Consider the following 24,732-nt stretch of genomic DNA (forward strand, 5'->3'; position numbering starts at 1 on the left):
CGAAAGACAAGACCTGTCAAAGGGCGGATGAACCCTCTCGTAGGGTCAACGGCCGTCTAGCAAACACGTGCCGTGAAGCGCAGAAAGGGCATCCCTTGCTTCGGAGCTTGGTCTGGCCATCCACTGCAACAGAACTTCCCACCATGCTGCTGGATCCGGGAGGAGATGTCGAGAGGGGTGGGTCTGGACCTGTGCAACTCCCAACTCACCTAAAATCCATTCACCCACACGCTGTTCCTTTCTGAGGAGTGGGGTAGTTACCCTACTAACTGACTGAAAGGAGCCATCATCATCCTATGGGATGGATAGCCAGAGAGAGAATGATGATAAACCTGATTCTGATAGGTATCTCTAATGTGTGCCTGGTGCCTCAGGGATGGGTGTGTCTGTACCTGCGTCACCACCCAGCACTCCTTCTCTGCCACCTGTCCCACAACCACTCCTGTGGTGCCCCACCCTCACGTTTCCCAGCATCCTTTGCTCCCACCAGATTTACAAACTCATTCTCCACTCTACATTGACTACGGTGTAAAAGTAATAGGCTCCCTAGCTACATATCTCCCTAGCAATACGGTGCCTAAGACTTTTGCACAGTATTGTATGAAATTAGCCTGGGTTTAAAAGTCCTCAGGTCCCAATATACAAGCCTCAGCTGGCTGTTGAAACCCATCGTTCTTTCCGTGCTGCTTTTTTATTTCAGCAGTGAACTCCTAAGAGTCACACTCAACGGTTCCACTTTAATACAACTCTATTTATAAAGCTCAGTAGAAGTAACCAGTCTGTTCTCTGCTTAATTTGCAGCTGGGTTGCATACGAGAATTCTGATTTCACAGGAGAACAGTACATTCTGGAAAAGGGGCTATACACTACCTTCGAAGACTGGGGAGCAAGAAATTGTACCATCGCTTCAGTTCAGCCTGTTTTAGTGGTGGGTGTTTGAGTTAATCTCTTGCTTATTTAAGTTTGATCCAGGAATTGAACAGACCGTGATAATAACTTAAAGGTATTCTAATCCAGGCTGTGACATTGAGGTGCGATGTGTTTTAGAGGAATCATACCTCATATTCCACCTTGATATTTTCCAGCTTCACAGAAAAGGAACCCTTTGGGGCCAAGGATCCTTATGAGGCAGTAACCATAATATGATAGAATTCACCCTGCAGTTTGAGGAGAAGAAGAAAAAATCAGATGTATTGGAATTACAGTTGCATATAGGTAACTGCAGAGGCATGAGAGAGGAGCTGGCCCAATTCATTGGAAGGGAACACTAGCAGGGATGATGGCAGCTTAGCAATGGCTGCAGTTCCAGGGAATAATTCGGAAGAGGTTCTATCGGTTCATCCAAAAGAAGAAGCATTCTAAAGGGAAGGTGAAGTAACCATAGCTGACAAGCAAAAGAGAGGGCATACAATGTAGCAAAAATTTGTGGGAAGCTAGAGGATTGGGAGGTTTTTATATGGCTAAAAAAAAGGCAACTAAAAAAGCAATAAAGAGAGAAAGGATGAAATATAAAGTTAAGCCAGCCAATAATATAAAAGAGGATATGAAAAGTTTTTTTTTAGATATTATGAAGAATAAAAGAAAGGTAAGAGTGGACATCGGACCACTCAAAAATGATGCTAGAGACAGTAATGGAGAACAAGTAAATGGCAGATGAACTGAATAAATATTTTGTATCAGTCTTTGCTGTGGAAGACACCAACATCTTGCCAGAAATCTGGAAGTGTCAGGGCAGAAGTAGGTGTAGTTGATTTCACTATGAAGAAGGTGCTCAGGAAGCTGAAAGGTCTGAAGGTGGATAAGTCATCTGGACCCTCCCACCAGAGTTCTAAAAACTCTGAAGAGAGTGTGGAGGCATTTGTAGTGATCTTTCAAGAATCGCTAGATTCTGGAATGGTTCCTGAGGGCTGTTATTCAACCCTTTAAGAAGGGATGAGGCAAAAGACAGGGAATTATAGGTCACTTTGCCTGACTTCAGTGGTTGGCAAGATCTTGGAGCCAACTATTAAGGATCCTCTTTTGGGGTACGTGGAGGCACACGATAAAATGGGCTGAAGGCAGTATGGTTTCTTTGAGGGGAAATCTTGCCTGGCAAACCCATTGGAATTCTTTGAGGAAATAGCAGGCAGGATAAACAAAGGAGAGTCAGTGGATGTTGTTTACTTGGATTTTTAGAAGGCCTTTGACAAGGTATTGCACATGAGGCTGCTAAACAGTATAAAAGCCCATGGTATTGCAGGAAAGAAACCAGTGTGGATAGAAGATCGGCTGATTGGTAGGAGGTAAAGAGTGGAAGTAAAGGGAGCCTTTTCTGGTTTACTCTCAGTGAGATGCTCACACAATGCCCAATAGTTAAGATTTAGATTTCAACTAAAATGTACAGACTGGGTACCTAAGGTTACCATGAACAAGAATAGAATTTCATTCCTAAACATTCTGTAACCTTACATCTAGAGGTACTGGAACAGATGAGACAGGTTTTAAAGAGCATCAAAAGGGAAGATAGGGAGACAAAGAAGTTGAGTGAGAAAATTCCCTGGATAAAAAACAAAAGCTCTAGCTTTGGATTAAAATCCAAAGCTGAAGATTGTTGGGTTGTTTGCCTGTCTCAAAATACCTTGAAGATGTAGGTAAATTGAATTATCAGAGGGCATTTCATGGAAATGTGGGTAGATGGGCGTAATGGATGGTTGGCATAGACTGGGTTGGTTGTAGGGTCTATTTCTGTGCCATATGACCATGTGATTGAAGCTCGGCTTTTCTCTACTGGAGACTCAAGAAGATCCAGATGCTGGAATCCGGAGCAAAAAACATGGGTTTGGTTCTGGTACCAATTGCTATTCACCTCTCCCCTAATGGTTCCCATCATCTGCTTTGGTATTTAGCACTGGTAACCTTTAGAGTTTTGTTTATCTCTCTCCAGCAACTGTTTCTCACCTTCATACTTTTCTCCATCCACGTGGTTTCTCTTTCCCTCTTTGCCTGCTTTGTCTCCCAAATCCACCCTAGTTCCCCCTACCTGGTGCAGTCTGCCTGCACCATCCTACATCCCTTCTCAATCCACCAATCACCAGCTCCTCACCTCTTCCCTTGTCCTTTTTATGCCGGCACTCTTGGTCCTGAGGCAAGGATCCAACCCGAGACATTGGCAATTTCTTTCCTCTCACAGATGCTGCTCAGCCTGCCAAGTTCCTCCAGCAGACTGTTTGTTGTTTGCTCTACTTTTACTGTTCGCCATAAATCCAAGGAACTAGCCTAGATTCAGTGAGAATTAGAGAGGATTATTCCAGTAACAGCACCAGATATACTTAGATTGAACGGCCAACTTGCAGAAGACCAAACAGTGGAGGCAGCATGCTGTGGATGGAGCTAAGGTTTTATAAGTATCAGAGCAAGCCAAATCTCAACAGTTCTGCCATATTTGTACAATTGCATTTGTTGGATTAACTGTTTCATTATCATTTTCTTTGCAGTTAATTATCTTCTTGCATATTATGTAATTACTTATAAACAAGTAACTCCTTACTATGATTCCTAGTTGTTATAATATACATATTGTTTAATATGTCTCTAGCCGTTATACGAAGTATAATTCTGGGAAGTTCTGGGTGCTTTGCATTAAGTGAATAAGTATTTTCTCGTTGTTCAGTTTTTACTGCAGTATTGACTAAGTATTTTCTAATTGGATTATTATTGTCTATAAATTAGAATGGATTTTTTTTCTTACCTTTGAGTGTCAAGGTAGCTATGTTATGCTAGGCACCATCTTTAGTTTCTCTTCTCCTTCAAGTATCAGATTTCCGTCCCTTTTTCGTTTCAACTTCCCTTTGTTCTATCAGCTCTTAATAAAACAAACATGAAGCAGCCAGCTTTATGCCTCGTCTCTGACTTCTAAAAGAACCTTGGATTTAAACAACAGAATCCAACACAGTACTGGATAACTGAAGCAACTGGAGACAAGGAGATTTCATCTGATGCAAAGAGCCATAGAAGAATTCCTTTAGTATCCGATCCTGAGTTTAATTCATTTTAAATAAAAATAACTTAGGCCATTTGGCAGTGATTAATGAAATGATGGTAAGAAGCTAAAAATGTGTCTGGAATCCTATGAATTTCAAATTGAAATAATAAGATTTTGTACATTAGCTTGGACCTTAAAGACCCTAAACAATCTGTACTTTTAACTGAGCTTATAGGTTAAGAGCATCTTATTAGCTAGGTAAGTAGTTATTATCTTTCTTTGGGAGTGATATATGGTTCAGTGATGTTCTCTGGTAAATCTTCATAATCTGTGCCTTTTTTTTAATTTCAGGATGCAGTGGATAGCGAACTGTCTAAATTTAAGGTAAAGAATAAAGTTCCATGTTTTCATTGACTTGTTCTGTCGAAGGAATTATTAAGGGATCTTGAGAGTCTGAGCTAAATTGCCATGGGGATTTGCTCAATTATGATTGTAATTTCTTTAAGACCATTTTTACCGTCCATGTTATTTATAGTTTAAAGCAAATAAGATTGTTGATACATTGAAATTGTAAATTTTACACAGCATTAGCTCTGTATCATATTTTTAAGCATATTGCATGTGTTTTATGTGATTTATTGTGAGCAGGTGAAATTCTTTTCTGAGCCTGAATTTCAAGGAAGCGTACAAATCTTCGACATGGATGCAGTCCAATTTCCTGATGGCTTTTCATCCAAGTCCTGTGAAGTTCTAAGTGGCAGGTGAGCAAATTAATCTAGATCTTGAAAATATAAAGACTTAATGGGGTAGTTATGGATTACAGTGGCAGTTCTTTAAACTGATAGTCAGTTAAATAGAATATTGTAGTCTATTTCAATATCTTTTATGGTTTTTAACACCTATCCTTTTTGAGGTTAAATTTTGACACTCCCTCTTGATGCCCTATTTTAAGCTAAAGCTACCTTACCATTCCAAAAAACAATACCTATCATTTTGTTTCAGTAAATGAGAAAGCCCTATTCATTATAATTGGAAAATATAAAAAATGGAGGGACTTCCATTTAGAACATGGATGAAGAAAACCTTTTTTAGCCAGAGGGTGCTGATTCTGTGGAATTCATTGCCACAGATGGCTGTGGAGGCCAAGTCATGGAGTACATTTAAAGTGGAGGTTGAAAGGTCCTTGATTAGTCAGGGTGTCTAAGGTTATGGGGTGAAGGAAGGAGAATGGGGTTGAGAGGGATAATAAATCGGCCTTGATTGAATGCTGGAACAGACTTGGGTCAAATGGCTTAACTCTGTTCCTATTACTTTTGCTGTTATTCTCACCCCCTCTGGATTTCACTAAACAAATTAAAAATCTTATGTTCTATTGAAATAAGTTGGGTTTGTGAATGTGCAGAAGTTGCAGGATGATTTCTATCGAGAGGTGAGGTGAAGTCAAGAGTATAACTAATAACTAAAGGTGGTCCAGCAGACTTTTTCCATGAGGCAGTAAGGAACAATACTTCGATTGTCCACACTGCATCCAAGCTGCCTGCACACCCCAGTGAAATGAGTGAAGGGTGTAAATGGTATTAAATGCATTGCAGTTACTAGTCCAGATTACTCCAGCAGCTCCCTCCAAACCATCATGAAGGTCAAGACATCAGGAGGAGTCTAACACCATTAAGGGTAGATTTCCCTCTGTTGCCTATATCCTGAGCGTATCATAAGCCCTTCACAGTTAGTGAGTTGAAATCCTGCATTTCCCTATCCAGCAGCACGGTTGGAGTACTTTGGCCTGCTCTTCAAAGAAACCATAAGACATGGGAGCAGAATTAGGCGATTTGGCTCATCGAGTCTGCTCCGCCATTCCATCATGGCTGATTTATTATCCCTCCAGACCCTATTCATCCATTCTAAATGTAACTTTTGACATCCTTATTAATCAAGAAACTATCAACTTCCACTTCAAATACACCCATTTACCTGGCCTCCACAGCAATGAAATCCACAGTTCACCACTCTATGGCTAAATCTCCACATAAATGAACGTCCCTCTATTCTGAGGCTGCACCCTCTGATCCCTGATTCCCCCACCATTGGAAACATCCTCTCCACATCTATTCTACCTAGGGTCTCCCAACATTCAACAAGTTTCAATGAGATAACCTCACCCCCCCCCACCCCATTCTTCTAAATGCCAGCATGTAGAGACCCAGAGGCATCAGACTCTCCTCATATGTAACCCTTCCATTCCTGGGATCGTTTTCGTAAACCTCTCCAATGTCAGCTCATCCTTTCTGCTTTTGTATTCTAGTCTTCTTGAAATGATTGCCAGCATTGTATTTGCCTACCTCACTACTGACTCAACCTGCAAACTAACCTTTAGGGAATCCTGCACAAGGACTCCCAATTACCTTTGCACCTCAGATTTTTGAATGTTTAAAAGTAATCTACACTTTTATTCCTTCTACCAAAGTGCACGACTATACGCTTCCCAACACTGTGTTCCATCTGCCATATCTTTGCTCAGTCTCCTAAGGTGTCAAAGTCCATCTGCAGACTCCCTGCTTCCTCACACTACTTGCCCTTCCACCTATCTTTCTATCATCTGCAAACTTGGCTACAAAGCCATCAATATAGTCATCCAAATCATTGACATGTACGTAAAAAGAAGCATGTCCAACACTGACCCCTAGTGTAACACCACTAGTCACTGCCAGCCAACTAGATAAGAATCTCTTTATTCCCACACTTTGCCTCCTGCCAATCAGCCAATGTTCTATCCATGCCAGCATCCTTTGTGTAATACCATGTGCTCTTATCTTGTTCAACAACCTCATGGCACTTGATCAAATGCCTTCTGAAAATCCAAGTACACAATATCTTCTGATTCTCCTTCATCTATCCTGCTTGTTATTTCCTCAAAGAATTCCAACAGATATGTCAGGCAAGAATTTCCCCACAGGAAACTACGCTGACGTTGGCCTATTTTATCTTGTGCCTCTTAGTACCCTGAGATCTCATCTTTAACAATAGACTCCAACATCTTTCCAGTCTCTGAGGTCAAGCTAACTGGTCTATAATTTCCTTTCTTCTGCCTCCCTCCCTTGAAGTGTAGAGTGACATTTGCAGTTTTCCAGTCCTCTGGAAGCATTCCAGAATCTAGTGCTTCTCGAAAGACCATTACTAATGGCTCCACAATCTTTTCAACTCTCTCAGAATTCTTGGTGTAGTCCATCAGGTCCATGTAACTTATCTACTTTCAGACCTTTCAGCTTCCCGTGCAGCTTCTCCCTAGCAATAGCAATTGCACTCACTTCTGCCCTCTGACACTCTTGAACTTCCGGCATACTCCTGGTGTCTTCCACAGTGAAGACTGATGCAAAATACTTACTTAGTTCATCTGCTATTTCCCATTACTACCTCTCCAGCATCATTTTCTAGTGGTCCGATATCTACTCTAACCTGAATTTAAATTTTATATGTCTGAAAGACATTTTGGTATCCTCTTTGAGATTATTGGCTGTCTTACCTTCATATTTCAATTTTTCCCTATTTTTTTTTTTAGTTGCCTTCTACTGGTTTTTGGAAGTTTCCCAATCCCCTAACTTCCCACTAATTCTTGCTCTATTATATGTCCTCTCTTTTGCTTTTATGTTGCTTTTGACTTCCATGTTTTCCTCATCCTGCATTTTGAATACTTCTTCTTTGGGATGTATCTATCCTACTCCTTCCCAATTGCTCCCAGAAACACCAGCCATTGATGTTCTGCCATCATCCCTGCTAGTGTCCCCTTCCAAACAACTTTGGCCAGCTCCTCTCTCATGCTTCTGTAATTCCCGTTACTCTACTGTAATACTGATACATCTGACTTTAACCTCTCCCTCTCAAACTGCAGTCTATCATATTATGATCACTGCTTCCTAAGGGTTCCTTTACCATAGCTTCCCTGGTACAATGCTTTACGGTACTAGAGACCTGAGTTCATTTCCTGACACTGCCTGTAAGGAGTTTGTATGTTCTCCCCAAGACCATGTGGGTTTCCTCCAGGTGCTCGGGATTCCTCACAGAGTCCAAAGACATAGCGGATGGTAGGTTAATTGGACATTGTAAATTGTCCCGTGATTAGGGCTAGGGTTAAATCGAGGGATTCTTGGGCAGCACGACTCGAAGGACTGGAAGAGCCTTTTCTGCATCATGTCTCCGGAAATCCAGTTCATTATACAATGCCCAATCCAGAATAGCTGATCCCCTATTTTAGCTGCTCTAAAAAGCCATCTTGTAGGAACTCTACAGGTTCTCTCTCTTGGGATCCAGTACTGACCTGATTTTCCCAATCTACCTGCATACTGAAATCCCTCCATGAGCCTGACTTTTGAAATAACTGTAATACTTTGAACCTTTCTGGTCAGAAGGCAGGCAAAACTAATTGATTCATGGTTTGTGTTTCTTTGCAGCTGGGTAGTTTTTGATGCAGAGAATTTCACTGGGAGACAATACGTACTTGAGGAAGGAACTTACCCTGACTTGGCAGCTATGGGCTGTATAGTTGATACGTGTATCAAATCCGCAAGGACAGTAAACTTTGTAAGTATCCCTTAAATATTTAACTTCCAGTTGAGAAATTTCAGATGCTGTTGATATGTCTAAGAGCCCAAGTTTCTTTTAGAAGTTGAAGGATACATAACGCATGCTGGTGTTTTTTCATGTTCTTTCTGCATCAGCAGATGGTCACAATATTAGATCCTAATTTGTTCTTTGTGCTTCAGCAAGTCAAACAGTAAACACCATCATCATCACGTGCCAGGTCGTATGACGTGGGTGATCGTAGTCTTGACCATGATCGCTCTTGGCAAAGTTTTTTACAGAAGTGGTTTGTCATTGCCTTCTTCTCAAACAATGATGTTATCTTCCAAAAATGTGATTGGCACTGGTGGAACTCAAGTCCTTTTATGTAAAGCTTTAAAAATTTCTTCTCTAAATGTGTGGAAAGATAATTTCCGAAATTATAACTTTTACATTTAGCGCCTATAACTCCTGTATCGGAATGTCCTGAACTGTTATATATAATATGTGTTATTTCATTTTCAAGGCTGAATTGCTGATTAGATTGTGATACTATATGTGATTGTTAACTTTCTATTTTGACTCCTCTAAGGAGATTTCATGAGTGATGTGATAAGAAACTAAGAGAGAAACCCATAGCTCAGAATCCTATTATGTCTGAGTTATTTTTCTGTTGAAAAATATATCCACTGTCTAACCCTTCTGCTCTGTCTCCATTTTCCTGTGAGCTTTCTCCCACGCATTCACCAAGTATTCTTTTTAGAAGTTCTTATTAAATATGTTTTCATTTCCCAATTCACAATGTTAAAGCAATTGCTGTATAATTTCATTCTCTCATGATATTATCTGTTATTCTTCCTGCCAGTTTCTGAGCTCTTGTTACTGACCTTATTGCCAGTAGAAAATCCATCACTATTTTGTAAAATTCATGCTTTCCTTTAAGCTTTCTGTGAAGGCAAATAAGTCTATTTTATTCAGGGTTTCCAAATAGCTCATCTTTTGACTTCAGGATCATTCTCATAAATCTCTGTTAGCTTTAAATTTTGGTGATTTATATTATGAACCACCAGTGTTCTTAGAAACATATACTATAATCTCCTTGTGTACGATTTGCTTATAAAGGTAGCGATCCCTTATGTTATTTTCAAAAATGCTGTTGACCTTTCTGACACTAATCAAAAATAATTGTAATTGGTAATTGGCTTATCATTATCACGTGTAGTGAGATACAATACACACGATACCATATGGGGCACCACAGTAGCCCAGTGGTTAATGCCACCTTACAGCTCAGGGCTTCAGAATTTGGTGTTCAATTCCAGAATCCTCTGTATGGAGTCTCTGTACGTCCTCCCCGTGGAATGCATGGGTTTTCTCCAGGTGCTCCAGTTTCCACCCACAGTCCAGAGACGTACCCGATAGGCTAATTGGTCATTGTAAAAATTGTCCTGTGATCAGCTTAGTGTTAAATTGGGGCTGTCAGAGGTGGCTGGGTGGTGCGGACCAAAGGGCCGGAAGGGCCTATTCCTCTCTGTATATCAAAATAAGATAAAATAAATACAATTTTGTTTTCTATGCGATAATGTCAATACATAATATACTTGAGTACTACAAAATGCAAAGTGTAATGTTCCAGTTACAGAGAAAGTGCAGAGTAGTCAAACAATGAGGGGCAAGGGCCTTACAACATGAATTGTGAAGTTATGAGATAAACTTAATTGAAAAGAGGTCCTTTCAATGATCATATAATGGGATAGAAACTGTCTTTGAGCCTGGTATTGCATGTTTACAAACTTTTGTATTTTCTGCCTAACGCAAGGGGCACGTGGCCAAGTGGTTAAGGCGTTTGTCTAGCGATCTGAAGGTCACTAGTTCGAGCCTCAGCTGTGGCAGCGTGTTTGTGTCCCTGAGCAAGGCACTTAACCACACATTGCTCTAGTCTGTGTGAGGAATGGCGCCCCACACAGACTTCCAATCTGCACCTTGTAAGGCATGAAAATGCCCGACGCAGGCCTCTCATGGTCAGAGTCAACGTTCCCCCAAGGGGGGAGGGAAGAAGAAAAAATGCCCAAGGTAGGAGGGGTCTTTGTTTCTGTTGGCTACTTTCCTGGAGCAATGGGAGATGAAGACAAAATCCATGGAGGGGAGGCTGGATCTTGTGATGGGCTGAGCAATGTCCACAGCGCTCCGTAATTGCTCGCTGTCATGGCCAGTCAGTCCATACACTGTATTTGTTCCAGCAACACTTTCCTAGTTGTTCTTAATAGCTGTAATTGCCTTTTCTCCCTCTTCCTATGAAAAGTATTTTTTTCTTGTTTTCAGTGTTTCTCAATGCCAGGCATAATACTCTTTATGCGAGAGAAATTTGAAGGAAAGAGAGTTGAGTTGAACTCGGAAGTGTTGAATCTGAAATTAGAAGGATATAATACTCGTGTTTCTTCACTCAAAGTTAATGGTGGAACGTAAGTAAAAGAAAAGCTGCTCCAAAACTTTTGATGCAAGAGAACGATCTACTATGATATTAGAAAAAAATTATCTGGATTGTGCATTTATTATTTATATACAATATTTATCTTTATCTTTAAGTTGGTTTTAAAAATTAAATAAAACAAATCCAAATGATCCAGTTACCTAATATGCTAACTAGATTTGAATAAAATACCTGTTTTTGAGGCAACGTGAATCACTGTATATGTAAATTACATTTCTTGAAGATGGCAGGTTGGATGTAAATTTGCATTTTTGATGCTTGGGAAGAGTCTCTTGAACAAAATTCACTAACTCTGCCTCAACCATCTGACAGGGTTTTCCCAGTTGTGTCTGAAGCATAAAAAATCATATGTCTGCCTAAAGATCTCTTGAGCATTGCTACCTTATCTGCTTCTAACAGCTCCATTGGTAATGTGTTCCAGGTACCTATCTCATCTTGTGCTCTTGAAAACAAATATTGCCTTGAACATCGCTTTTAGACTCTTCCTCTCTTACCTTAACATTATGCTCTCTGGTATTTGACATTTCTACTCTGGAAAAAGCACTCGATTATCTATACTATTTGTAATTGTACTGCTATCAGGTCACACACCCTCAGCTTCTGACACAACTGTGTCTAGTTTGTCCAACATCTCATTATAGCTAATAGACTCAAGGCACCCTCTCTGAAGCCTCCACATCTTTCCTGTAATGAATTGACTGGAACTACACACAATACTCCAAAGAAACAATCTGCTGAAGGAACTCAGTGGGTTATGAGGGATTGTTTGTTGCTCCAGATTCCAGTATTTGAAACATCTTCTGTCTCCATAATACTCTAAATGTGGCCTGACCTCAATGCAACATGATTTGCAATTGTTACATTTCGTGCCCTGATCAATGAATGTAAGCTTACAACACAGTTTCTTTACCATTCAAGACAGAGGTGTTGCCAATTTCGGGGAGCTATGAACTTGAACTTGTGTGGCGCATGGCCAAGTGGTTAGGGCGTTGGGCTCACAATCTGAAGGTCGTGGGTTTGAATCTCGGCCAAGGCAGCGTGTTGTGTGTTTGAGCAAGGCACTTAACCACACACTGCTCCAGTCCACCCAGCTGAAAATGGGTACCAGCAAATGCTGGGGGTTAACCTCGCGATAGACTGGCGTCCTATCTGGGGGAGAGTCTCGTACTCTCAGTCGCTTCACGCCACAGGAACCAACATAAGCACCGGCCTGATGCGCCACAAAGCTCGGGACAGACTTTAACATGAACTTGTACTTGCCATTTACTGTATACTTTCTCCTTGCATTTGACCTGCCAAAATGCATCACTTCAGGCTTGTTGGGATTGAACACCATCTGCCATTCTTTGCCCAAATTTCCAACTGATAATGTACCTTGCTGTATTCATTGACAACCCTCCTCACAACTCTACCAATTTCAAACACAGGAGATTCTGCAGACGCTGGAAATCTGGAGCCACACACACAAAATGCTGGAGGAACTCAGCAGGCCAGGGAACATCTATGGAATAGAGTAAACAGGACAGGAAAGGAAGGGGAGGAGGCAGCGTAAGAAGGCTGGGAAGGGGAGGGAGAAATACAAAGTGGCCAGTGATAGGTGAAAATGAGGGGGGAAGGGGGTGAAGAAAAGAGCTGGGAAGTTGATTGGTGAAAGAGATAAAGGGCTGGAGAAGGGATAGGAGAGGACAGAAGTCCATGGAAGAAAGGGAAGGGGGAGGGGCACTAGAGGGAGGTGATGCGCGGGTAAGAAAATAAGCTGAAAGAGGGAAACAGGAATGAGGAATGATAAAGGAGAGGGGGTGGCAATTACTGGAAATTTGAGAAATTGATGTTTATGCCGTCAGGTTGGAAGCTGCCCAGGCGGAATGTAAGGTGTTGTTCCTCCAAGCTGAGTGTGGCCTCATTGCAACAGTCGAGTAGGCCATGGACTGACATCTTGGAATGGGAATGGGAAATAGTCTTGAAGTGAGTGGTCACTGGGAGATCCTGCTTTTTTGGTGGACAGAGCAAAGGTGCTCAGCAGAATGGTCTCCCAACCTACGTTGAGTCTCTCCAATATACAGGATCCACTTTCCACAGGGATCGATCCCTACATGGCTCTCTTGTCCACTTGTCCCAGCATCCTCTGTTACGAGCAACACACATCAAAGTTGCTGGTGAATGCAGCAGGCCAGGCAGCACCTGTAGGAAGAGGTGCAGTTGACGTTTCAGGCCGAGACCCTTCGTCAGGACTAACTGGAGGAAGAGTGAGTAAGGGATTTGAAAGTTGGAGGGGGAGGGGGAGATCCAAAATGATAGGAGAAGACAGGAGGGGGAGGGATAGAGCCAAGAGCTGGACAGGTGATAGGCAAAAGGGGATACGAGAGGATATTGGGTCAGGAGGTCCGGGAAGAAAGACAAGAGGGGGGGGGGGACCCAGAGGATGGGCAAGAGGTATATTCAGAGGGACAGAGGGAGAAAAAGGAGAGTGAGAGAAAGAATGTGTGCATAAAAATGAGTAACAGATGGGGTACGAGGTGGAGGTGGGGCCTTAGCGGAAGTTAGAGAAGTCGATATTCATGCCATCAGGTTGGAGGCTACCCAGACGGAATATAAGGTGTTGTTCCTCCAACCTGAGTGTGGCTTCATCTTTACAGTAGAGGAGGCCGTGGATAGACATCATAAAAATAAGTAACAGTTCGGGTACGAGGGGGAGGTGGGGTCTTAGCGGAAGTTAGAGAAGTCGATGTTCATGCCATCAGGTAGCCTCCAACCTGATGGCATGAACATCGACTTATCTAACTTCCGCTAAGGCCCCACCTCCCCCTCGTACCCCATCTGTTACTTATTTTTATGCACACATTCTTTCTCTCACTCTCCTTTTTCTCCCTCTGTCCCTCTGAATATACCTCTTGCCCATCCTCTGGGTTCCCCGCCCCTTTTCTTTCTTCCCGGACCTCCTGTCCCATGATCCTCTCGTATCCCCTTTTGCCTATCACCTGTCCAGCTCTTGGCTCTATCCCTCCCTCTCCTGTCTTCTCCTATCATTTTGGATCTCCCCCTCCCCCTCCAACTTTCAAATCCCTTACTCACTCTTCCTTCAGTTAGTCCTGACGAAGGATCTCGGCCTGAAACATCGACTGCACCTCTTCCTACAGATGCTGCCCAGCCTGCTGCGTTCACCAGCAACTTTGATGTGTGTTGCTTGAATTTCCAGCATCTGCAGAATTCCTGTTGTTTGCGTTTAAATCCTCTGCTACGAGTTTGTACGTCCTTCCCATCATATACATTATTGGGAAATGTATTACAATGCATTTTGATAAAAGGAACAACATCTAAATGGGGAGAAGGTTCAAACATCAGAGGTGCAGAGGGACTTAGGAGTCCTCATGCAAGACTCCCAGAAGGTTAATTTACAAGTTGAGTCTGTGGTAAAGAAGGCAAATGCAATGTTGGCATTAATTTCAAGAGGAATAGAATATAAAAGCAAGAAAATAATGTTTAGCCTTTATAAGACACTAGTCAGGACACACTTGGAGTATTTTCAACAGTTTTGGGCCCCATATCTCAAAAAGGATGTGTTGTCATTGGAGAGAGTCCAGAGGAGATTCACGAGGATGATTCCAGGAACGAAGGGGTTAACATATGGGGAGCGTTTGGCAGCTTTGGGCCTGTACTGCTGGAATTTAGAAGAATGTGGGGGAATCTCCTTGAAACCTACTGAATGTTGAAAGGACTAAGTAGGGTGGATGTAGAGAGGATGTTTCCATTGGTGGGGGTATCCTGAACTAGAGGGCACAGCCCCAAAATTGAGAGGTGACCCTTTAAAACAGAGGTAAGGAGGAATTTTTTAGTAAATCTGTGGAATTCTCTGCCACAGACTGCAGTGGAGGCCAAGTTCGTGTGTATATTTAAGGTGGAAGTTGATCAGCTCCTGATCAGTCAGGGCATCAAAGGATGTGGCGAGAAGGTAGATGTATGAGGTTGAGTGGGATCCAGGATCAGCCATGATGGAATGGCGGAACAGACACAATGGGCTGAATGGTCTCATTTGCTCCTATGTCTTGTGGTCTAATGGTCTTATGCTGACCATGTGGGTCTCCTTTGGGTGTTCTGGTTTTCTTCCACAGTCCAAAGGCGTACCGGTTGGGAGGTTAGTTGGTTACTGTAAATTGTCCCCTAACTGGGCTGGGGTTTAATTGGGATTTGCTGGGCGGTGCGGCTTGAAGGGCCAGAGGGCCTATTGTGTGCTGCAGCTCTAAATAAAATAAGTGTTAAAAATTAGAGCAAAATTTTCTCATTCAGTCGCATGTACAGGGAGTAGAATAGGGCCACAAAACTCTGGAGCACCAGTGTTGAGAATAATTGTAGCAGAGGTGTTGCTGCCAATCCTTAAGGAGTGTGGTCTGTTCCCACAGATGCAGTCTGATCTGCTGAGTGTTTCCAGCATTTTCGCTTTTATTACAACTCATAGCCAGCTGGAATGTTCCAGTGTGAAACACATCTGCTTTTCTGACGTTGTGTCATTCTGAGCTGGTTCAGTACTTTTTGGTCGCTCTGCCTGTTAGTCTTCCTAAAGGTAAAAACATTGTCTTGTCACCTCACTAAAATGCTCGAAGGTGGATCATTTTATGTTGTGACTTTTCAGTGTGTCTTTAAACCAACTTAGAAATCAACGCAGTATCACAATCTTAATGGATCCTTAATGTTTTACTGAAATAACCTCTGTCTGCAGAACTTTAGGTTTTTCAGGTAATGCTCAATATTAGTGTAATATTCTGCAGGTATTTTGTATTTTGTAAATGTGCAAAATATATTTTGTCTTTTTTAAATGAAAAACAGGTGGGTTGTTTACGAAGGCAGTAACTTCAGAGGTCGACAGATATTGCTACAGCCCAGTCAGATACCCAATTGGCATCAGCACACTGGATGGCATGTGATCGGTTCTCTGCGTCCGCTAATTCAGGTCAGGACATGTAGCTATAAAGATTTGTCGTGTGAACTTTTGAATAATGTGTCTGGGACATCATCACTGTTGCCCATCCAATCAAAAGTAGTTGAAACACTAATGAAGAAAAGAAAACTGATTCTCTTGTAGATTAATGAATTTTCAATAGAAAGGGAAATGCCTAATTTCTTCAGGGGTTAAAATACATCTTCAAACACAACCCCAAACAGATTCTTCAGGAAATGAAAAAATGTATTTTCAAAATTAAGATTTTTTTGTTTTCCTTGCATTAAATCAATATGTAATTCAATCATTTTAAACCACATAGGAGCAGAATTAGGCCATTTGGCCCATCAAGTCTGCTCCATCATTTCATTGTGCTGATGCAATTATCTTTCAGCCCCAATCTCCTGCCTTCTCCCTCTTTCATGCCCCGACTAATCAAGAACCTATCAACCTCTGCCTTAAATGTACCCGATGACATGGCCTCCACAGCCACCTGTGGTAATGAATTCCACTGATCTGAGAACAGTACAGCACAGAGACAGGCCCTTCAGCCCACAATGTTGTGCTGAACCAGCTAAAAAGCAAATCAAAACCCCCCAATAACTAATCCCTCCATATCTGTCCATCTTCCTCACATTCATGTGCCTATCTAAATGTCTCTTAAAAGCCTCTAATGCATTTGCCTCTACCACCATACCAGGCAGTGCATTCTAGACATCCACCACTGTGGAAAAAAACTTACCCCTCATATCCCCTTTGAACCTACACCCTCTGACCTTCAATGAATGTCCTCTGCTATGAAACAGTTCTACCCTGGGAAAAAGATATTCCCTGTCTTATCTATCTATGCCTCTCTTAATCTTATCAGCCTCTATCAGATCTCCCCTCAGCCTCCAACGCTTCAGAGAAAACTAACCAAGTTTGTAAAGCCTCTCATGATAGCTCATGCCCTCTAATCCAGGCAGCATCCTGGTAAACCTCTTCAACCACTACCCTCTGCCTTCTATGTGCAAGCCAGTTCTGAGTCCAAACAGTCAATTCGCTGGAGACCCCATGCACCTTATTCTTCTGGATTAGCCTCCCGTGAGGGACTTTGTCAAACACTGCCCTACCTTCATCAATATCTCTCATCAGCTTGGCAAAAAACTCAATCAAGTTGGAAAGACATGACCTGCCACACGCAAAGCCATATTGGCTCTCCCTAATTGGACCAAGGGTTTCCATATGCTCATATACTGTATCCTATCCCTATGAATTTTCTCCAGCAATTTCCCTACAACTGATGTGAGACTCGCCGGTCTATAGCTCCCAGGATTTTCCCTTGTTCCCTTCTGAAATAAACATACAACATTAACCACTTGCCAATCCTCCAGGACCTTGCCTATGCCTAGAGAGGACACAAAAATACTGGCAATCTCATCTCTTGCCTCCTCAATAACCTGGGGTAAATCTTATCAGGCCCCAGGGACTTACCCACCTTAATACTCCCTAGGAGGTCCAACACTTCCTCCTCCTTCACCTGTAAACGCCCTCATGTATTTGTACACTCAGCACTGATCTCCTGGCCCTCCACGTTCTTTTCCTTGGTAAATACTGAAACAAAGTCCTCATTAAGTACCTCACTCACATTCTCTGCATCCAAACAAATGTTTCCCCCCTTTATCCTTGAGTGGTCTTACCCTGTCCCTAGTTATCCCCTTGTTCTTGATGTATGTATAGAATACCTTGGGATTCATCTTAATCTTATTTGCCAAGGATTTTACATGGCCCCTCCTGGCTTTCCTCATTCCCTTCTTTAGTTATTTTCCAGCTTCATCATAATCCTCATGTACTCCATTTGACCCCAACTTCCAAAGCTTTACATACTTTTTCTTTTTCTTCTTGACTAAATTCATCACCTCTCTGGAGAGCCAAGGTTTTCTTATCTTTCCATCCCTGTCCCTCCTTCTAACAGGAACATACCTTTCCTGTAATCTGTGCAATTAATCTTTAAACATCCTCCACATGTCTAATGTGGACTTGCCGGAAAGCAGGTGTTCCCAGTTAACTCTTCTTAGTTCCTGCCTCATGCCCTCATAATTTGCCTTATTCCAATTTAAAACTCTCCCACAAGAACCTACAGCTATCCTGAAAGTTAAGGAGTTGTGGTCACTGTTCTCTAACTGCTCACCCACTGAATGGTCAGTCACCTGGCCAGGCTCATCACCCAACACCAGGTCCAGTACAGACCCTCCTCTTTTTGGACCCCCACATATTGATTTTATAGACCCTCCTGGATACACTTAACAAATTCTGCCCCATCTAAACCCCTTTCATTGAGAAGGTCCCAGTTGATATTAGGGAAGATGAAATCCCCCAGGACAACAACCCTATTATTTTACACATTTCCTTAATCTGTTTATATATCTGTTCCTCAATGTCCCAGTGGCTAATGGGGGGGTGGAGGAATGGTCCCATCAGTGTGATTGCACCCTTCCTGTTCCTGAGTTCCATCCAAATGGACTCAGTGTCTGATCCCTCCATTATGTCTCCTGACTGCAGCTGTGATATTGTCCCTGATCAGTAGTGCAACTCATCACCCCACCACTCTCTTCTACCTCCTCATCTATCTTTTCTAAATCTTTGAAAACCTGGTGCATTAATCACCCATTCCTACCCCCTCTCTACCAAGTTTTAGTAATGGCTACAACATCGTAATTCCATGTACTGATCCATGCTCTAAGTTCGTCACCTTTACCCATAATACTCTTAGCATTAAAATATACACACTTCAGACTATCTGACGCATCATACCTGTTGTTTCAATTTTGCCTTTCAGTACTTTTCCTGACACTACCTACCTGTCCAATCCTTTACTTTACTGTCTTGGCGCTTTGGTTCCCAGCCCCTGCAAACCCAGTTTAAATCCTCCTGTGTAGCATTAGCGAACCTAACGGTCAGAATATCGGTTCCCTTCCAGTTCAGGTGCAACCCGTCCCACTTGTACAGGTCACCCCTTCCCCAGAAAAAGTTCCAACGATCCAAGAACTTGAAACCCTGCCCCCTGCTCTATCTCCTCAGCCACCCATTCATCCGTGCTATCAACCCACTCCTACCTACATGAGCCTGTGGCAGAGGTGTAATGCGGAGATTACAACCTTGAAGGTCCATCTCTTCAGCCTCTTTTCTAATTCTACATATTCACTGCGTAGGACCTCTTACCCTTTTCTGCCCGTGTCATTGGTGCCAATATGCCCCACAACCTCTGGCTGTCCACCCTCCCCCTTGAGAATATCCTGCAGCTGCTCCGATACGTCCTGGACCCTAGCACGCAGGAGGCAACACACTATCCTGGTGCCTCTAAAATGGCCATAGAATCTCATATCTGTCTCCCCAACTATTGAATCCTTTATCACTACCGCACTTGCCGACTTTCCCCTTACCTGCTGAGCCTCACAGCCAGCCACAGTGCCACTAGCCAGGCTGCAGCTGTACCCTGATGGGTCACCCCCCCCCTGCCCCCACTAGCAGTATCCAAAGATATATACTTATTGCTGAGGAGAATGGCCATAGGGGAACCTTGTGCTGAATTTTTAATCCCCTTACCTCTCCTGGTGCTTGTGCATGAATCATAAAAGGTTGGTTTGCAGGTGCAGCAGGCTGCCAAGAAGACAAATGGAAGGCTGGCCTTCATTGCTAGAGGGATTGAATTTCCCCCGGGATCAATAAAGTCTGACTATGACTATATATTTAAGAGCGGGGAGGTTATGCTGCAACTGTACAGGGTACTGGTGAGGCCGCACCTGGAGTACTGCGTGCAGTTTTGGTCTCCCTACTTGAGGAAAGATATATTGGCTTTATACTGCTGAGGAGATTCACCAGGTTGATTCTAGAGACGAAGGGGTTAAACTTTGAGGAGAGATTGAGTCGCCTGGGACTGTACTCGCTGGAATTCAGAAGAATGAAGGGAGATCTTATAAAACATATAAAATTATGAAAAAGTTAGGTAAGATAGGGGCAGGAAAGTTGTTTCCACTGGTAGGAGAGACTAGAACAAGGAGACATAGCCTCAACATTCGGGGGAGGAAATTTAGGATGGAGATGAGGAGGAGCTACTTTTTCCCAGAGAGTGGTGAACCTGTGGAATTCTCTGCCCAATGAAGCAATAAATACGTTTAAGACAAGGTTGGATAGATTTTGCATGGTAGGGGAATTAAGGGTTCTGGGGAAAAGGCAGGTAGGTGGAGATAAGTCCATGGCCAGATCAGCCATGATCTTATTGAATGGTGGAGCAGGCTCGATGGGCCAGATGGCCGACTCCTGCTTCTATTTCTTATGTTCTGGTGGTCACCCATCTACTGTCCAAAGCCTGTACTCTGGGTGTGACCACCCTCTTCAAAAGTCTCATCTAGAGTGTCTTCACTTTTGTTTTAATTACAAATTTCAATCCTTTCCTCGCTGTTTTCAGTCCTGCAGTTTTTTTTAAAAATTGGAAATATTTGGCTACCTATGTCTTTGAATGCCTCAAATGCAGCGTTCCATCAGCAGGGTGCTGGTGTCAGCTGCTTTCGGACTGATTTTGCATTCACAGTACCTTTTCCTTTTCCCCCTTATAAAAACTTAGACTTTGCTGATTTGCTGTCCTGTGTACCAGAGAGATGATCAGGAATTCCTTAGCTGAGAGCCAGGGGCTTACAGTGTTCCTTACAGCACTGGTCTCCTTGCAGGTCAGAACTCAGGAGCCATTTGTGTAGAGTTTGCACGTTCTCTCTTTCTTTGGGTATCTGTGGGGTCCCCTGGTTTCCACCCAATTATTGGAAATAATTGTCCACTGTAAATTGCTGCAAGTGCAAAAGTATATTCTGGGAGAGAACTGAGAATTGTGGGAAGAATAAAAACTGGGATTAATATTGGATTAGTGCTAGTGGGTGGTTGATGGGTAACAACTACTCGATGGGCCAAAGGGCTTGTTTCTTTGCTAAATTTCTTTAACTACTGTATTGTATAAGACAATGGAACTTATAAGTAAGTGTTTTGTCAATTAGAGCAGTGGGATTGTCTGGAGCAGCATTTTTAAAAGAAAATGTAGGTCAGTTACTAATTGGTACATGTTAGGAACTCTTTGGCCTACCTCTTCTCAGTTATTTCTGGTTAGTTTAACTGCAGAAGATACAAGTAGCCACATGGCATAAACTAATGCATAATCAACATTGTAGTTTAAACTTACAACATTGCAAGTGTTTAAAAAAAGAACTGAGGAACATTTCAAAGTTTAGAGTGCATTTATTATCAAAGTATGTGTAATTTATACAACCTTGAGATTTGTCTCCCAAAAGAAGACTGTGAAACACACAAGGTGCAGAGAAAGAAAAACACAAAAAACAAGTTGTGCAGACAATAAAGCAAGCAAACAGCATTCAGAGCTGATTTTCACCCACCAGGCATTGCTGCAGCTGATTCACAAATCCACTCATTGCAGGCCACAGCCTGAGTGCAGTAAACCCTGCAGAGCTGCGAGCCGAACCGGCTGTCTCTCACCTCTGACCCTGACACCAGGACAATTTCAATCTTGGCCAGCACCTAAGTCGTCTAAACCTCAGGTCGTTCCTCACCCACAGTCTCAGGCTCCATTGCCACGATACAGTCAGTACCGAATTTTCCAATTCAGATCGATTCTTAAGTCGATAAAAACTTCAGACCTTTTCCACACCTCACCTTGGCGCTGCCACATCAAAATGCCTCCAAGTCTGCTCCAGCAACTCCAGCCCCAACATGCTGTAACCATCCTTCCCCAGCAAGAACCATCCTTCCCCAGGAGAGTCATCCTTCCCCAGCGAAAACCATCCTTCCCCAGCGAAAACCATCCTTCCCCAGCGAGAACCATCCTTCCCGAGGGGGAACCATCCTTCCCCAGCGAGAATCATCCTTCCCCAGCGAGAATCATCCTTCCCCAGTGAGAACCATCCTTCCCCAGCGAGAACCATCCTTCCCCAGGAGAATCATCCTTCCCCAGCGAAAACCATCCTTCCCCAATGAAAACCATCCTTCCCCAGCGAGAACCATCCTTCCCCAGCGAGAACCATCCTTCCCCAGCGAGAACCATCCTTCCCCAGGGAGAATCATCCTTCCCCAGGAGAATCATCCTTCCCCAGCGAAAACCATCCTTCTCCGCGAGAACCATCCTTCCCCAGCGAAAACCATCCTTCCCCAGGGAGTGTGGAGATATGACGTGTAAGCTCGTGATTGGAAAGAGTTTCTGAGCATGCGCAGAAATGATAGAATGATCAAGAACATGGTACTGCAAAAACATGGTTTGGTTGTTGTTGTGTTCTTTATATTCATATGTACTGTGGGTTACTAATAAAGAATCATATTCTGGAAGAAACAAACTTCAACAGCGAGAACCACCCTTCCCCATCCAGAACCATCCTTCCCCAGCGAGACTCCAGCCACACAGCAAAAATGCTCGATTGTTCAAGTGATTCAGCTCAACTCCGACAGAGAAGCCACAGGCCATTGTTGCAGTGGTTACACACCATTAAAAGTCGGAATAACAAAGTATTTAGTTGTTTTTTTTTGTTTAGTTGGTCACTGGTAAGTTGTCGTTCAAACCAGTAAGTAGCACCGTCTTAAACCAAATAATTTATACAGATAATCTGTTTTCTTCACAGAGGCGAGCATACTTCAGGGTACGAAACAGAGGTACTGGAGCATTCTTGACTTTGACTGGAGAACTGACTGATGTGAAAATGATTCGAATACAGGCTTTGGAAGAAACCGGAATGGATGATCAAATCTGGTTCTACCAGGAGGGGTACATTAAAAGCAAGGTACTTAGGATGTTGATTCCGAGAAATAAAACTTAAATTTAAAGTAGCGATGCATTTGATTAAAATATGCATCAGGCAGCTTTTATGATCAGGCAAAGGTTTCCAAATACTCTTTGGTTAATTATTAAAGCATATTCTCAATGTTTTATCAGTTTAATTTTATCTCTTTAATCCCTGTCCCATCCATTTGTGATTTTATCAATCCCTCATCTCTGTATTTGTTTAATGAATAAAGCATTTGATATTTTTAGATGAGAAAGGATTGTCTTTGTACCCTTCCCAGTGAGAGAGAAAAAGAAGCTGCATTGTACATGTAGCTGTCAGAACAGAATCACTCTTTGGCTTCAAACTTCAATGACAGTGAGGCATAGTTTAAAACGTTTTATAACCTCAGTCCTGAAGAAGGGTCTTGTCCCAAAACGTCGACTGTTTATTCATTTCAATAGATGCTGCCTAACCTGCTGAGTTCCTCCGGCATTTTGTGTGTTGCTCTGATATCCCCGTGGGGCCTCTTATGTTCTGAATGTTTATTTAATAAGCAACATGAATTTTGATATTGTGGCTGCATGTTACACTGGTCCACTTGCTAGGTGGTGTGTCTTGATAATGCGCTGCATTCATTCTGTGTCTTCAACTTCTATCCCCTTCCTGCCTTCAGTAAATCTATCAAATTTTTCCCTTTCTTCCTTGTAATGTTCTGATACCTTGATAGTTCATTTAAAAAAAAAGCTGATTTTAAAAATAATTACGTGCATTTTTTTGAAACATCTCACACTGTAGCTTTTCTGCTTCGTGATAATATTTTTTCACCTTTTCTACAAAGTTCAATGTGCTTTTATTATTTATTATCTATAAGGAAGGCAAGGCAGCAGCTATATTTCATTAGGAGTTCGAGGGGATTTGGTTTGTTCACTAAAACACTCAAAAACTTTACAAAGGTACTGTGGAGAGCATTCTGACAGGCTGCATCACCGTCTGGTATGGGGGGGGTGCTACTGCATAGGATTGAAGTAAGTTGTAACATTAGTCAGCCCCATCGTGGGTGCTAGCCTCTGTAGTATCCAAGACTCCTTCATGGAGCGGAGCCTTAGGAAGGCGGCGTGCATCAGTAAGGACCCCCACCACCCAGGACGTGCCCTCTTCACACTGTTACCATCAGGAAGGAGGTACAGAAGCCTGAAGGCTCACACTCAGCGATTCAGGAACAGCTTCTTCCCCTCTGCCATCCGATTCCTAAATGGACATTGAACCCGTGAACACTACCTCAATTCTTTTTTATTCTTTGCACTACTTCTTTTAATTTAATAGGCATATATTGTATACACTTACTGTAATTCATTTATTTATCATGTATTTCATTGCCCTGCTGCCGTAAAGTTAACAAATTTCGCGACATATGCCGATGATATTAAACCTGATTCTGATTATGTAGTATGTATACAACTTTGCCACACCACATGCTCTGCTGTGTCCTTTGTATTTTCGAGGATTAAGTTATTTGTAAAAATGAAAATCACAGTATCACATCAATGTTTGAATATTTTTCTCTATTCCTGTCAGTTATTTGGAAGAAGTTTATAGAACATTGAAACCTCTTTTGGCTCACATCGTCTACACTTACCATCAAGCACCCTTTCAGACTAATCCAGGGTGTTCCCTTTTTATTCTCCCCACATCCTAAGCAATTCTACTACTCACCCACAGAATAATAGTGATTAACTGTGACCAATTAACCTACCAATCTGCGTGTCCTTAGGATGCAGGAGGAAACGAGAGCACCCAAGAAAAACCATGCAGTGAGAGAGAGGAAGCACAAGTATCACTGGAGGTCATAGTTGAACGCAGATCGCTGTAGCTGTGAGGCAGTACATCTGTTAGCTCCACTATTGTGACGCACATTGCTCATGGGAGGGAGGTCCGGTAGTGAGTGAGAGAGAGAGAGAGAGAGAGAGAGAGATTTAAGAGTTGGTATGGTAATATCTTT

General features: G+C 42.5%; 1 protein-coding gene across 5 annotated transcripts in view; it reads left to right on the forward strand.

Moving 5' to 3' along the window:
- The window catches only part of crybg1a (crystallin beta-gamma domain containing 1a), a 243,875-nt gene that overhangs the window by 215,762 nt on the left and 3,381 nt on the right, over positions 1-24,732 (forward strand). For all 5 annotated transcript variants that reach the window (XM_072246122.1, XM_072246121.1, XM_072246123.1 and 2 more), the window contains 7 exons: positions 802-928; positions 4,313-4,345; positions 4,610-4,722; positions 8,407-8,536; positions 10,838-10,977; positions 15,828-15,951; positions 22,590-22,748. In XM_072246122.1, the coding sequence (XP_072102223.1) occupies positions 802-928; positions 4,313-4,345; positions 4,610-4,722; positions 8,407-8,536; positions 10,838-10,977; positions 15,828-15,951; positions 22,590-22,748 (826 nt within the window). The remainder of the gene's footprint in view (positions 1-801; positions 929-4,312; positions 4,346-4,609; positions 4,723-8,406; positions 8,537-10,837; positions 10,978-15,827; positions 15,952-22,589; positions 22,749-24,732) is intronic.

The sequence above is a fragment of the Mobula birostris genome, chromosome 2, assembly GCF_030028105.1.
Source record: "Mobula birostris isolate sMobBir1 chromosome 2, sMobBir1.hap1, whole genome shotgun sequence".
Lineage (NCBI taxonomy): Eukaryota > Metazoa > Chordata > Chondrichthyes > Myliobatiformes > Myliobatidae > Mobula > Mobula birostris.